Genomic DNA, 15,271 nt, shown 5'->3' with positions numbered 1-15,271 from the left:
AGGTGTTCACATACGGTCTGATTTAAAATGGGATAGTCAGATCGCAGAAATGCTTAAAAAGGCTAATGGCAGATTGTATCTACTGAAACTTCTTAAGCGCTTCAAATTGCCAATGGATGATCTTATCACCATCTTCTCTGGTTTCGTACGTCCCCTGGCAGAATATGCTGCCCCTGTGTGGCATCCTGGTCTTACTGCCAAGGAGAGCGCTGCACTGGAACGAGTTCAGAGAAGGGCTTGTAAGATCATCCTTGGCAATCAGTACACACAGTATGATGAGGCACTTGAACTCTGTAAGTTATCCACATTGTTTGATAGACGAGAACAGCTTTGCCTTAATTTCTTCAAATCACTAATGAAATCAGAGCGTTTCCATAGTTGGGTCCCTCCAAAGAAGAGTACCATCCACAATAGAGACCTAAGGAACTCAAACAAACTGTCCGTTCCTAGATGTAGAACAACTCGCTGTCAGAAAAACCCTCTCATATATATGGCTAATATGTGGAATAACAGTTCTGTTTGACTTTGATTTATTTTTCAAATGTTTTTTTTTCTCCCATCCGGACCCCATAGTTCTCCGGCCTGTGCTTATGACTCATGGCTTGTTGTATTTTGTTACCTGGTTCGATTTGTACAATATTAATTGATTTTTTATTGCATTCCGTTTTATAAAGCTCTTGGTCTTGTTTGTGTTGCAGAGTTCTTGTTAAATGCTGTTTTTGTTTAGTCCAAGTGTGTACGTGCGTTTTTGTTCCTTTTTGTGTGTGCTGGTGTGGTGTGTGTCTTGCCAAAGGTGTGTGGTTGCTGTTTAATTTTATTCCCCTTTTTGCTTGTGTATTTTATAATAACCATTTTTGTATATTAATTGTTGTTCTCTTAATGATGTCCTTTTAATCTTTTTAAAATATTGTATCATAGTTGCAATTCAGTTTTTATGCTGTGATGGCTATTGTCAATAAACCTTTTATCTATCTATCTATCCATCTATTCTTCTGTGAATGTGAATGGCCAAGCCTGCATTGTCCTCGACTGGATTATAACTTCCACTATACTTGTGGCCACATTAAAATTTCAAAGTTATATGGGATTGTGTGTAGTCGGGAGCCAAGAGTCTCGCGAGAACAGTTGAGATGCACTATAGAACCGTTTATACACGACAAACATTGAACGACTTGTCCATAAGTCTAATCCACTACGTAATCGCATTCAAATTGTGTATAATTTCGCAAAAACCACGTCGAAATAATGAGCAACCGGCCTTCGCAGAAGAGCTTAGGAACAATAGGTCGATCAAATCTGTTAAAACAATGACCTCGGGTCGAGTGACTTCCTGATAATAAAACAGTGACGATTTCCGGTATTGTGGAACAAGGTCCTTATTTCTGTTGGTTTAAAAGCAACGGACTGAAAACATTGCAGTTCCATATCCAGATAAAGCGATAACGCATGAAGTGGTGCAAAGCATAAAACAAAGTGATATTGAAAAAGGTACATCTCGGTTGATATTTTGTCGCGAGTTTTTCATTCCACGGTCCACGAGGTGGTTTAAAAACATGGATTTCTTTGAGATGACGTTACCATTGCTCCTCCTACTAGTCTCCATTCGGGACGTTATTCTTGTGCAATCGGCTGCGGTCCAGCCACTACAAACGAGTATGGTAAGTCAACCGACTCATGTGCTTGATGTCTTAATTTAGTGAAGTTATAGGCGGTAATAAAGGCTAGCAATCTCCTGAAGATGATCGGAGCATACTGATCGAAACGTCAAGTCTAAAGCAACCGCCGGTTCTTCGCAGAACCACCGCAACTCACGCGGGTTTATGTAGAAGTTTTCTTTGCAAACCTCAGTAGAATATATTCTCACACCATGCACATTTTCAAGTCTTACTTTATGGTCTTACTTAATTAAACTCTTCAATTTGCCCCTTGTGACTTGGTGCAATGATAACAACTCAACGGAATAATAGTACAACAGTTGGTTGTATTCCGCCTGTATTTGCGAATTTCCTATTACCCGGCATCAAGATATTGGTGTGGTAATTATCATCTGAACAACGTCTATATTGATAGGTGTAATTGACATGTATGAGGAATGAAAACTCAGTGCATGAAGGGGAAGCACCCGTCTATAGGTTTTGAGGCATTGCATGGTCCCGTATCCTAATGTATATTAAATTTGCGGTAACGTGTTATTTAAAGCAGTGGACACTATTGGCAATTACTCAAAATAGTTATTAGCATTAAACCTTACTTGAGGTAATTAAATAAAATGTAATACATAAGTGAACCCCATCTACGATTCTGGATGAGGCGGGACTCGAACGTTGGAAAGTATGAAATAATGAAAGACCAACTGACGCCCCAATATAGGAAAACTGCATCTTAATGCGACTGTATACCAAATTCCACGAGAACGAAATTACAAATACTTCGCAAAAATTCAAATTTTCGTTGTTTTTGAAATTCTTAATTTTTATTTAGGAATGTTTTTGACGCATAGAATTAAAATAAGTCCAAAGATTGTTTCGTGGAATGTTACCAGAGTTCGTCGTCGGTCGAACTATTGAGTGTTGTTCTTCTGAAGAAAAATTGATAGTTTGGGGGAAATGTTTTACCCGGTTTCACTTTGTATACAGATTTGGTAAAGTTAATTACTCAAGGGGAAACAACAAAGTATAAAATCAAAGCTAACTGGAAACAGAGCAGCAAACCAACAAACAACTGTACTTTTCTTCAAGTTAACATGAGTATAATAAAGCAGGATTTACAGCGCCCAACATCAAACCAGTCACTGAGCGCTGTACAATAGTAAAAAGTATTAAAAAGTATCGACACAAAACCAACAATAAAGTAAACAATTTACAATGATAAAAATAAAAGTTTATTTAAGACAAATAGCACATCAACAATGTTTTTAGAAGCACTGGATTCTCGACCATCAGTGTTAAAGAAACATCAACGATGGCAAAAAGTGAGGTGTGTCAATAATAAACAAATATGTCAAAGAAAAGTTGCGAGTTGTTTTGTGGAAACATTTGCGTTTTCAGTGGCGTTAGTGTTCAAAGTCACTTCCCTTTGCCTTCCCAATAATTCAGCCATCGAAAGGTGCAAGTATAACGTGGTTATTGGAAACTAAGTGATGTCCTCTTTAAAGGACAAAAGAATGGCGACGAGATGTAAAGAGGATTTCCTTGTGAGTGTTTCCGCCATCGGTTATTGCCTTTGTATACTTTGGCCCTTTTCGAAACCACGGTTTCGGCTCCAGTTTCGGTTCAGGCTAGCTTGGCCCCGCGGTTGCTTTAACCTTTGCTTGTGCTTCGCGTGTACGTGCTCAGGGCTTCAGACAAGAGAACGGAACCTGATGCCGAATCCAAAGCCGAAGCCGTGGATTCGAAAAGAGCCTAGAGAAGCAAATGGCAGGTATCGCAAAGTTGGTATCTGATAGGATTGTTAGATATGGAGTATTCGCTTTGTCCAATATCATTCTCTATAACAAGAGGAGTGCATGTATTGCACGAACACCTAAAAATTAAAGTTAGAAAGACTAACTCGTCTTCGATAGAAACTAAAATAAGTGCGCTCGAAAAATGTAATTTCTGTCGTGGGAGGTGGTCCTTACCCATCTTTATTGCTTATATCGTCTTAATGTTATACTTAAAGCCAGTGGACACTATTGGTAATTACTCAAAATAATTATTAGAATTAAACCTTACTTGGTAACGAGTGATTGGGAGAGGCTGATAGTATAAAACATTGTGAGAAACGGCTCCCTCTGAACTGACGTTATTTTTTGAGAAAGAATTAATTTCCACGAATTTGATTTCGAGACCTCAGAATTAGATTTTGAGGTCTCGAAATCAAGCATCTGAAAGCAGAATATTGTACGAAAAAATATATCACAACGAATTATTGCACGAAGTAAAACAAAGTAAATCAATATTAAATATAGGCTATGGGAGTAGATACTGAAATAATGTTTATTCAAGAATGGTTGTATTATAATATATATTAGGCAGTTGAAAACTCATAATACATTCTGGGGAAAAAGTAACCATGGTATTAAGGAAAAGTGTTGGCCAAGATGTCGGTACGTATCGCGACGTTTCAAACAGTGTACTCTGATTGTCTTCAGAAGGGGAACACTGGACTGCTGCTGATACCAACGTTTTTGTTGTCAACAGCTCTCCATTGCTAGACCAATTAAGACCTTAGTTTTTCTGCTAACAAATGTTTCTTGAGTAACTATAGTGTATGTCCAATGCCTTTAAGATGGACTCATGTTTAGTTGGGAAAGATGCATAGTATTGTTTTTTTCTCCGAACATGTAAAGAAGAAAACATTGCCTTACTATGCAATGTTTGGTTAATCAGGGAACGTGAATCCCCATGGTGTTGGGGTAGGCTACCATGAACCCTATTTTGAAGGAGTGGCAACGAACACACCTTATTCGTGACAGCTCACATCCTCTCGCTCGTTTCTCCAAATATGTTCAATGACATTTGGGCAGGAAGTATAATACTGGTCGATGAAACAATGACAACAATGGTATTAGTCTTTTTCAGATATGGTGACCACAAAGAATGCACTGTGTCAAAAATAGTATTGTGTCCACCGTATCTCAATGATGGCGCATCTTCTATAGATTAGTGAACCGTTAGTATGACCATGCAACCTGTGACATCACCATGCTTACGAAAGAGCAACAGTGAGAGCCATACTCAAAAATGTTGCTTTCTTATATAAGAGGTTGATTTCACAAAAACAGTCCAAACTTAGACCAAACAGGACTCTTTAGGAGTTATTCAAAACTTAAGGAAGAGTCCTAAGTTAGCACGAGTAAACCATTCCTCCCTCAAGATTCTCTGTTTGTGGAATCCACCCCTGATCATAATATGTGGTTTAGACACTTATTCCAATATTGGCAACAACAAACAAAAACATCAAATGCAATTCAAGCATAATACAGGCTACAGCATCAATTAAAACATTTCTGTGTAAAACATTTCTGAGGGCGTTTTATCCATTCAAAAGTATCAAAGGTACACCAAAATGGATGTGAACATAATATGTCTCATCCCGTTTTATGGCAAATAAGCTTATCTCTGTACGTGCTTTTCTCAAAATGCATACTTCTTAAAGGCACGATTGTACACAAAACAATGGGGAAATCAAAATCTTACATTTAGTGCGAAGATTAAAACATCAATATTCCAGCTCATCGTCATCATAATTGCAGTTCGTGACGTCACGCAAGACAAAATGTCACGAGAGCAAAAAATAAAATAAAAGTTTTAAAAATGAACTTAACCCAGACCCAACAATTCTTATCAATTTGTTTTATCACGACACTGTCTCAAGCAACGGAAACCAATAAAAGTGTTAGTCATTGTTTAAAGATGGCGGTTGTCTGTTTCCCAAACCCAACCGACCGACCTTTTGGAACAAAGATTACCTTCCTGCTCTTGGGGCTCGTCCCTGACCTGCTTTGAGGATCCTAGGCCCATACAATTGTTCAGTTTGGAGGGTGAAACGAGGGTTACCCCGGATCGCATGGGACACTATTAATAATTACTCAACATTTTGAGAAAGAGGTAATTTCTCACTGAGATATCAAACCTGAAGCCTTTTTATGTATCTGAAGGCACACAAATGTGTGCCAAAAGGGTGTTTTCTGTCATTGTTCTCTTGTACCCAGAGGGTCACGGTCTCAACCAACATACTGATAGCCAGTCTATTCTTACATCTATTATTAGTGCTTGAAACTTTCTACACCTTAAGTCACTAGACACAATTGGTAATTCCTCAAAATAATTGGTAGCATAAAAACTTACTTGGTATTAAGGAGCAATTGGAAGCTGTTGATAGTATAAAACATTGTGAGAAACGGCTCCCTCTGAAGTAACATAGTTTTTGAGAAAGCGGTTATTTCTCACTAAAGTATTATTATTATACTTCAGGACTGAATGTTATTTTAAGGCTTCTCGATGCACGAAATCTTATAGGGACACACCGGCTCACCGTTTACGCAATTTAGGGCTGTAGAATCATAAATAATGTTTTTATAGACGGTTGCTGTAAAAAAAAAAATCTTCAAAATGTCACGTAATTTGGGAAAAATTATTTAAAAAAACAAAAGCGGTGAAAGGCCAACGTGTACGTGTTTCCAGCCGTTGCAACTGTCAAATCTTCGTGACATCGTCGCACAATGTTGTAAGTAGACTGGTGCTGTGTTTATAGCAACGTTTTACTACGACGCAGCATAAGGATCCAGTCTATCCATACATTATAAACAACCAACATATACGGATCTGGCAATATTGTTAGTAATAAAAAGTATCACTAAATAGCACGTGATAAGAATTGTATGCATCACATTTAGAACTCATCCAAAATCTTCCATTTACATTATATTTCGAATATTTGGATTCGCTCGGCTAAAAAATAACACCGTTTATTATGACTGACTGTCTCACGTATTTCCTCATAGGGAAGTGTAATGTATTCGCTTCAACCATCACAGTAAAAACACGGCTCTGTATAGATAAAGCTGCATCGTATAATGTTTGCAGTTTTATAAGAACTCAACATCTTTGGATACTGTACGTAAACTGCAACACAACAACATGAAGAAACACATTTAGTTAAAACTGAAATGAAATTAAAAAAAAAAAACATTTAAATATCAAATACAACTTTCCAAAAATTTCCCCCAATTTTCCCCTCAGGGCTTCCTGGAGAGATATGGGTACATGGCCCCACCAGATCCCAACGCTGCAAAGCTCATCTCAGAGATAGAAGTACGGCAGGGCATCATGAAAATGCAGCAGTTTTTTCGACTTCCACAGACGGGGATTATGGACGAGGAGACGGTGGAGATGATGCAGAAGCCACGCTGCGGGATGCCCGACCTCCCTGACCCACTCACTCGCTACAAGTGGAGCGGACGGAACAAAAGGTATTCGACACAGGGTACGGTACCATGGAGTCATTTCGACCTGACATACTCGTAAGTGGAGCTTTTAAAAACGATGGAGAGCATAATTTATCGTGAAACAATATTTATTACTGTTTGAATAAATCAAATCTTTGGAGCACTCACTAGGCAGAAATATTGCCAAATGAATTCCGGAAAACCTTCCCCGATTATTATTCATTGGGCTTGAGTGGTTCACAGATAGTATTATTATCATCATCATCAACGTCATACATTTATATTTCATTGCAGTCCTTAAAGGCAGTGGACACTTTTGGTAATTACTCAAAATAATTATTGTAGTGCCAAAGTTTCCGAGAAAGAAGTAATTTTCCACAAATTTGATTTCGAGACCTCAAGTTTAGAACTTGAGGTCTCGAAATCAACTATCTAAACGCACACAACTTCGTGTGACAAGGGTATTTTTCCTTTAATTGTTATCTCGCAAGTTCGATGACCGATTGAGCTCAAATTTTCACAGGTTTATTATTTTAGGCATATGTTGAGATACACCAACTGTGTAGGCTAGTCTTTGACTATTACCAATAGTGTCCAGTGCCTTTAAGTTTCACATAAGAAATACACGTCACACAGTAAATTAAGATAAGAAAAACAATGATAGTTCACAATGCTTATTTATCAGTGAGTCACGATAGTTATAAACTAGTAAGTTGATATCAATTATGTTCAGGTGAAGCCGACACTTTTGTGCCTTAATCTATTGACAGGCAAACAACAGAAAATATGACCAGAAAAAAAACAAATGTGTGAGATAACTATTCGGTTTATGAGCTCGGATCGCTTTGTCCGTCAATCAGTCTCTCACGATCCATAATCCCACCCAAACGAACGTTGACACAACAATTTTCCAAAATCAAACAGATTTTCAAACAGATTTTACGTTTGAAAAAAAAATAACAAACACGCTTTTATTAATAATTAAGAGCTAGTTTTTTTTCAAACGTCCGGGTTCCGAGCTCCAGGCTCCGGGCCGATGTTGAAGCACCGTGCAAAATGTGCACTGGCTGATGACGGAGGCTGAGCCAGAGCCGGAGCTCAGTACAGACTTTGGAAAAGGCCCTAACTAAGGCTACAACAACAACGTCAATCAACTGTTCAGACGTTTCTCTCGTGCGCAACATTATTTGAATTTGATTCTCAAAATTAACGAGACCTTTTGTTGCACCCTCTCTCTGTAGCTTTGACAGTTACACACCAGATTTAACGCGCGAGCAAGTTCGTGAAGCCATCCGGAGGGCGTTCAAAGTGTGGAGTGACGTCACACCTCTGACCTTCCGTGAGATTGGAGGTGGAGAGCCAGACATCCATATCGACTTCCCGAGGCGTTCCCATGGTGACGACTACGCCTTTGACGGGCCCGGTGGCACCCTTGCGCACGCTTTCTTCCCCGGACCCGGCATCGGTGGTGACGCCCACTTTGATGATGATGAGACGTTCACGTACCAAACGTACACAGGTTGGTTTACAGTGTGAATCGATACATTATAGATTTATTGGGTTTACTATACTATTCAATTCAATTCATGGACTAATTTTTAAAATCACACAAAAAAACAAACAAACAAACAAACAAACAAACAAACAAACAAACAAACAAACAAACAAACAAACAAACAAACAAACAAACAAACAAACAAACAAACAAACAAACAAACAAACAAACAAACAAACAAACAAACAAACAAACAAACAAACAAACAAACAAACAACCAAACAAACAAACAAACAAACAAACAAACAAACAAACAAACAAACAAACAAACAAACAAACAAACAAACAAACAAACAAACAAACAAACAAACAAACAAACAAACAAACAAACAAACAAACAAACAGACAAACAGACAAACAAACAAACAAACAAACAAATAAACAAACAAGGCCTGCTACAGACAAATTTACCCACGCACTATCTCCCCAATGGAACCATCACCTGAAGAAAAAATGATCCAAGATGTCCCAGCGTTTAAGATCATGCTAGAAAAATGCAAAATTTTGCGATGCATGTTGGACTGGACTGCACGGTTACTGATAAACGGACAAAAAGAGGACGTACGAAAATGAAAATATGATAACATATGAAAAATAACAAGATTATATACCTGGCAAAAGCAGTCAATAAAAGAAAAGTATTGACACTCTTACCATATTTTTGCGTCTTACTCTTATGTGATAACTGGCCTCCTGTCGTCCACGATGTTGCGTTGGCCCTGTAGCTTCAGTCAAATTGCTCCATGGTCAAGTTAATGTTTCACAATATTTACAGCACTTACGGCCTACCTAAGAGATTACCTAAAACGTGTCCTCCAGCCGAAAGGTTGCTGTCTTGTATGTTCCCAGTCTGCCTTTTGACGACCATCTAAACGCTATCCCTCGGCTCCCCAACCCAAAATGACATAGGCCTAACTAGCTAAAGGCTCTTCCATGTTCACACTTTGACGTTTTAGCCAGCGTATAGGCTCTAACGTATGAAAAAGGAGGTGTCTAACTGGTCCCCCCTGGAAAGCTACAGAAGAGTGTGAGAGAGTCTTGTTGTCTTCATGGGTTTTCGTCTGATGTGCCGATTTTAAAAGAAAAAGGGTCTGCTCTATTATGCTTACACAACCTAGGTTTACTAAATACCTTTATATGACTATAGACCTTATCGCAAATACCAATGCGCAAGCGCAGACTGTTGAATGAGGTGCATTGTGGGATAGATATGGATCAAATTTGGATACCAGCAAGACCACATCGCACCTAATTCCAAGCTTTACGCGCGCGCCCCGGTATTTGCGAAAAGGTCTATACCCTCAGGGTGTTTGGCTGTTCCTATAGCTTAGGTAGAGAGTCCATTGTGACTATTCACAGGTGACATTCCAATAACAGTTTAATACACAAAAGGGAAAAGTAAAATGCACAACAGTCTCGTCATGTATATTGGCACGGCACTGATAATATTAGACATGTGAGCTCATATTATTAGGTGCCTTTTGGAGACAAAGGACAAAACAAACTAGGGAAAAATAAAAGGACTCCATTGGGAAATTATAAAGACCGAGATGCTCCACAAGAAATTTGGGTAAACAAAGTTTATGGTAAAATCTTCCGTATAGGGACAATGGAAAGAACACAAGATGTCTCCACAGGGATACATATTTGAGAATGTGTTCCTGGCAGCTGCAAATGGAATTTTACTACAGATTAAACATCAAAATCCATATCAATAAATTGGCAAATTATTGATCAATCAATCAATAATTTGACGAAACCACTAAACATTCCAATTCGTTTATCTGTGAATTGCTTTCAGGTACGAATCTTTTTATCGTTGCCGCCCACGAGCTTGGCCACTCCCTCGGGCTTGGACATTCTAACGTTGAGGGCGCTCTGATGGCACCGTATTATCAAGGCTACATGCCCGACTTCAAGCTCTCTTATGATGATTTATCGGGAGTACAGAGTTTATACGGTAAAACGGCTAAATATTTTCTGAAGGGACAATTTTGATAGTTATTTAGTTTTCAATTCATGCAAAGGCAATAGTTAACCGATTAGGTGGAAAATATTAAATACTGTGTCATTTGATTGTGCTCTGTTAACGGCACTGGACACCTTTGGTAATTGTCAAAGACCAGTCTTCAAACATGGTGTATCTCAACATAGTGGCATTTGAACTAAATGGGTCGTCGAAGTTGCGAGATAGTAATGGACGAAAAAACACCCATGTCACACGATTATTTGTATTTGTAGATACTTGATTTCAAAACCTCAAAATCTAATTCTGAGGTCTCGAAATCAAATTCGTGGAAACTTACCTCTATCTAAAAAACTACGTTACTTCAGAGGGAGCCGTTTCTCACAATATTTTATACTATCAACAGCTATCCATTGCTTGTTTAATACCAAGTAAGTTGTTTATGTTAACAATTATTTTGAGTAATTACCAATAGTGTCCAGTGCATTAACCACACACACTCTAAAGCAGTGATTAATGTTCAGCTGATAATTTCTTAACCACCAGGTCAAAACCCGAATCCAAACCCAAACCCACGCCCATTTCCTCGTCCTAGACCGACGACGCTACCACCGAAACGACCCGAGACATCGAAGCCCACACCCTCCCCAACATGTACTGGAGGATTTGGGGCGGTGGCTGACATCAGGGGCGAGGTCTTCATTTTTAAGGTAAATCTAACTATTAACAAACAAAAATCCACTGAACTTTACGCACATGAATGTAATATACTGTAGTGGCTTCTAGTATAGCGCTCAAATCCGCCACTCAGTGGCGCTCATGCCGCTCGTCAGTGATTACCCCCCTTTGACCAGTAACCTTCTTAAGCACAAAAAGAAGCTAAGAGCAACAAAACCGTGCTCACCAGAACAGGGTTACCAACCAACGTACTTTGTTGCAATGTACAACTGCAAAGCAAAACATTTTAAAGCAATATTTCCTGCTAAGCAGCTCTTTGAAATTGGACCTTTTTGTCACTGGGCAATTTGTTTAATTCCTTATTAATAATCTCAGCTCCCTGTGGAGTATACATCCTATGCAACTTTATATTGTAGTCTTCTGTCCATTTGGGTTCGTGTTGTACGCTTGTGTACATTTTATGGAATGGGCACAGTATAAGTCAATAAATTACAATTATCTTTATGAACGACTTTAGCTAAGCCTACTTTATGCGTTTTTTGTCAGAAAACAAAATAATGCTAAACTAAGTCTAGCGCACGTCCTCCTATAGAAACAATAGATTTTACCTGATCCTTCGTGTTGACGACACCACAAAATTTCCAAACAATAACAAAGTGATTTATTTTCTTAAAAAGGGAGAGGACATGTGGCGACTCTCTGGAGACGGAGAACTACTGTCTGGGTATCCGATGCCAACACAAACTTTCTGGAGTCGAGCGCCCTCTTCGCCCGATGCCGTGTTCGAGAAAATCGATGGGACGATCACGTTTGTAAAAGGTAAGACTCTTTGCTCTTCGATGAACCAACATGTGAAGACCACTAAACCAAAGTGATCGAAACGTCAGGATGTTGAAGCACCCCAACTTGTATGAGACTTAAATGTCTTCAACAAGCCCTGGATATGATGAGAATAAAATCAAGATTTGATGAGAATGAGAATGAGAATGGTAAAGAAAATAAGTAACGAAAAAACAAGACTCTTAGGGCATAATATAAACCGTTGTTATAGGGAAATCTGTCCCCGGAGAGTCTGTCCCCCTACAACGGGAAATTTACACGGGCTGGGGAGGATGATTCAAAAGAGGGCGCTATTTAGAACAAGTTTGTACTGGCTGCCACACCAGATTCGGAACTGGAGTGGTACAGTTCGCCAATGGGGAACAGATTCTCCTACCACAGAGATCATTCTTATTGCTGGAACTTGAAGGCTAGTTTGGATGCCCCCTTTCTGCACGATGAAATGAGCTTGCCAAGAGAGTAAAACTATATAGAAGGGTTTGCGGTAAAACCATGTAATGACTATCTCTAAATGAGTTGGGGTGGTTCTGAAAAGAACCGTTGGTTAACTCGACGTTTCGATCAGTATGCTCTGATCGTCTTCTGGAGAGTAAAACTAAACAAGTTTTAAGATTGTGATGCCCTTTGCTTCTCCACACAGGTTTCAAACACTGGGAGTTCAACGGCCTTGACCTAAAGGCAGGGTTCCCTCAGGATATCGCCTCCTTCACAGGCAACCAAATCTCAGACGTGAACTCTGCCCTGGCACTCAAGAGCGAAGGCTTCACTTATTTCTTCAATGGTGCCCTCTGTTGGCGATATGATGGAAACGCTATGCAGATGGAGGATGGGTACCCTCGAAGGATATCAGACGAGTGGTCGGGAGGTCCCGAAAAGGTCGATGCGGCTTTTAGATTCGATGGTAAGCAGTTTCAGTTCAATGCTGATATAACAATGGAGAAAACATCTGGGAAATTTTTGAAAATCCGATTTTACAGGGAAGATATTAATACGTTTCGAATGTAAATATCAACTTTTGATTAGAAGATTACAGCAGCGCTGATAGCAGTATGAATCATTTTGACAAAAACATTTCACTTGGAAGCACTGTGGTTATATCCAGAAAATCAGTTGTTATGCCCCAAAATTTGAATCTGAGACGCTCCACTGGTTGTGTATTCCTAGCCTGTTGGGCGTATGCTGCCTGCGTGGAAATCGCTTGCTAGCTTCCTGCGTGGACATCTTTTTAAGTGCCTAAACTGCGTGGGTTTTCCCTGGAATAAGTCGCTGGGGTTTTCCTCCCACATCTAAACCTGAAATTTCTTAATCATCTTTTCTTCTCGTTCAGCTCTAATAAGAGCGTTAAGACTATTTTAGCCAGGCAGATGAAAATATGACGTTCGTCAACAACTCTCTAATTTCGTCCTCTCTTTTCTCTGTTATCAGGTGCTACGTATCTCATCGAAGGCAACCAATACTGGAGCTACAGCGATGGATCCATGAAGGCTGACGTCATCAAACAACCCCGCTGGTTCACGGTAGACTTTCTAGGATGTTCGCTGGATACCGTGGTGACGGAAGAAGAAGACGATGGGAACTCTAGTGCCACACGGAGTCTATTCAGTTTCTCAATTGGGGCTTTGGCAACGTTGATGGCGCTTGTTTCGTGTAGATGATGAGCAATGCATTGGTGAATTGGTTGCGAAAAGCCAACACTGCAGTGCATTGATGAGATAACTGCGAACAGTTGAAACGAATACGAGTATATAGTTAACTTTGACAGGCAAATGTTGATGAAACGTCGCACGTGCTGGCATGTCATAAAGTCAACCTTATTTATACTGACTCGTCTAATATAGGTGGGGGTGGGGGCGGGAGGGGCGAAAACAAAAAGAGTTGTTCCTGTTTCGAAATTTAATCTGTCAAAGTCAAGCCAGTACAATATTATGATAATTATCATCATGTACACATGTCGTGGTATGAGATTTATTGTTGCATGTATCATTGGTTTCATATAATTATATTATGATCATGTTTTTGAACATTGTTTTATCGTTGCAGGCAAGGATAACGTACAGAAATTCCACTCTATAAGAGTAATGGGAATTGTTTCAAAAATATTATTTCACAAAGTACTTCGATAGTGTATTTTGTTTATATAAAATTACTGCTTCTTTGGTGTCTGTATTTTACTTTAACTTTTCACCATTCTTTCTGGGTTATATAAATTGATTTTGTAAAGTACTATGAATTATTCACACTAATGACCCAGTTCCAATAATCGGCTTGGCATCCGTATGAGCTCCCTCTCTCGGGGAAATAACATCAGCCAGACTGACAAAGGTCTTAAACCGTGTGTTTGATACTACATTCGCGTCCTAGAACTTTGTTAAAAACTTTTGTTGCTGAATGACAATCGCGATCGTTCCCTTTAGTTGTATTTGATTTCTTGATTCTTATCATAACTATTAGTTTTTTAGGTTTCTGTTTTCTGAAATCAAGGGTTTTGCTTGATTCAAATGTTATTGATTGATATTTTGTGTACAGAAATTGTACAGATGTTGTAAAAATTGAAAACGAAGTTTTCATTTATACTTGTTGTAAAAAAGTTAACTCAATCGCCAGTAGATTTGTACAAATAACTACACATTTCATTAGTACGAGTCTGTGTAGCATTAACCTTCAAGGGGTTATAGTGGTTTATTTTCCGAATAACAAGATAATGCAGTGGTTTATATTAATCCATTTACTGCCAATCGATTATTTTACATCAGTGATTTAAAATTCTTTCCACCGGGATGGATGAAGGAAATGCTATGGGGTCAGAGAATTATAGTTTGCCCTTTTCATTACTGACCCTGTGTGCTCGTGACTAAGGGTGGGGCACGGAGCCGCGTTTAACGGCCCGGGGCCTACCTTTAGAGGGGTCACTATTTTTAAAGAGACCCTTTAAAATTATTTTCTATTTTTATACATCAGCAAGAAATGACATGGCAGTATTAAATACAGCTTTATAGATAAAAATGTGCGCAGTGCTAAGTTATTGGTTTACAGAGTCTTCATGCTTTTTGAGAACATGTTTGTTGCATTTCTATGTTCTAAAAATGAAATTAGTAAATTTAACTGGAAAAGGCTACATTGGCCAATCTCCACAATCTACGAATATTGCTTCAGTATTTTATACATTGAAAAGCAATAGGTGGGTAGGGATTCGCACCCCCTGGAAACGAAATAAATGCAATACTCTTAAAATTGATGATGCACTGAAAGTGTGGTAAGTAATTCCCGTAGTAAGAACCGTCTATCAAAAACTATTCCCTGT

General features: G+C 39.0%; 1 protein-coding gene across 1 annotated transcript; it reads left to right on the top strand.

The window, feature by feature from the left end:
- Window positions 1-1,420: 1,420 nt before the first annotated feature.
- On the top strand, window positions 1,421-13,831 carry LOC117290785 (matrix metalloproteinase-16-like). Its single transcript, XM_033772339.1, has 8 exons — window positions 1,421-1,658; window positions 6,726-7,006; window positions 8,173-8,450; window positions 10,288-10,446; window positions 10,999-11,162; window positions 11,808-11,949; window positions 12,611-12,871; window positions 13,396-13,831. Exons 1-8 carry the CDS (start codon window positions 1,554-1,556, stop codon window positions 13,623-13,625), a joined length of 1,620 nt encoding a protein of 539 aa, XP_033628230.1. The 5' UTR covers window positions 1,421-1,553; the 3' UTR covers window positions 13,626-13,831.
- The last annotated feature ends 1,440 nt before the right edge of the window (window positions 13,832-15,271 follow it).

This window comes from Asterias rubens, chromosome 5, assembly GCF_902459465.1.
Source record: "Asterias rubens chromosome 5, eAstRub1.3, whole genome shotgun sequence".
Lineage (NCBI taxonomy): Eukaryota > Metazoa > Echinodermata > Asteroidea > Forcipulatida > Asteriidae > Asterias > Asterias rubens.
This window is presented reverse-complemented; position numbering and strand designations above follow the sequence as displayed.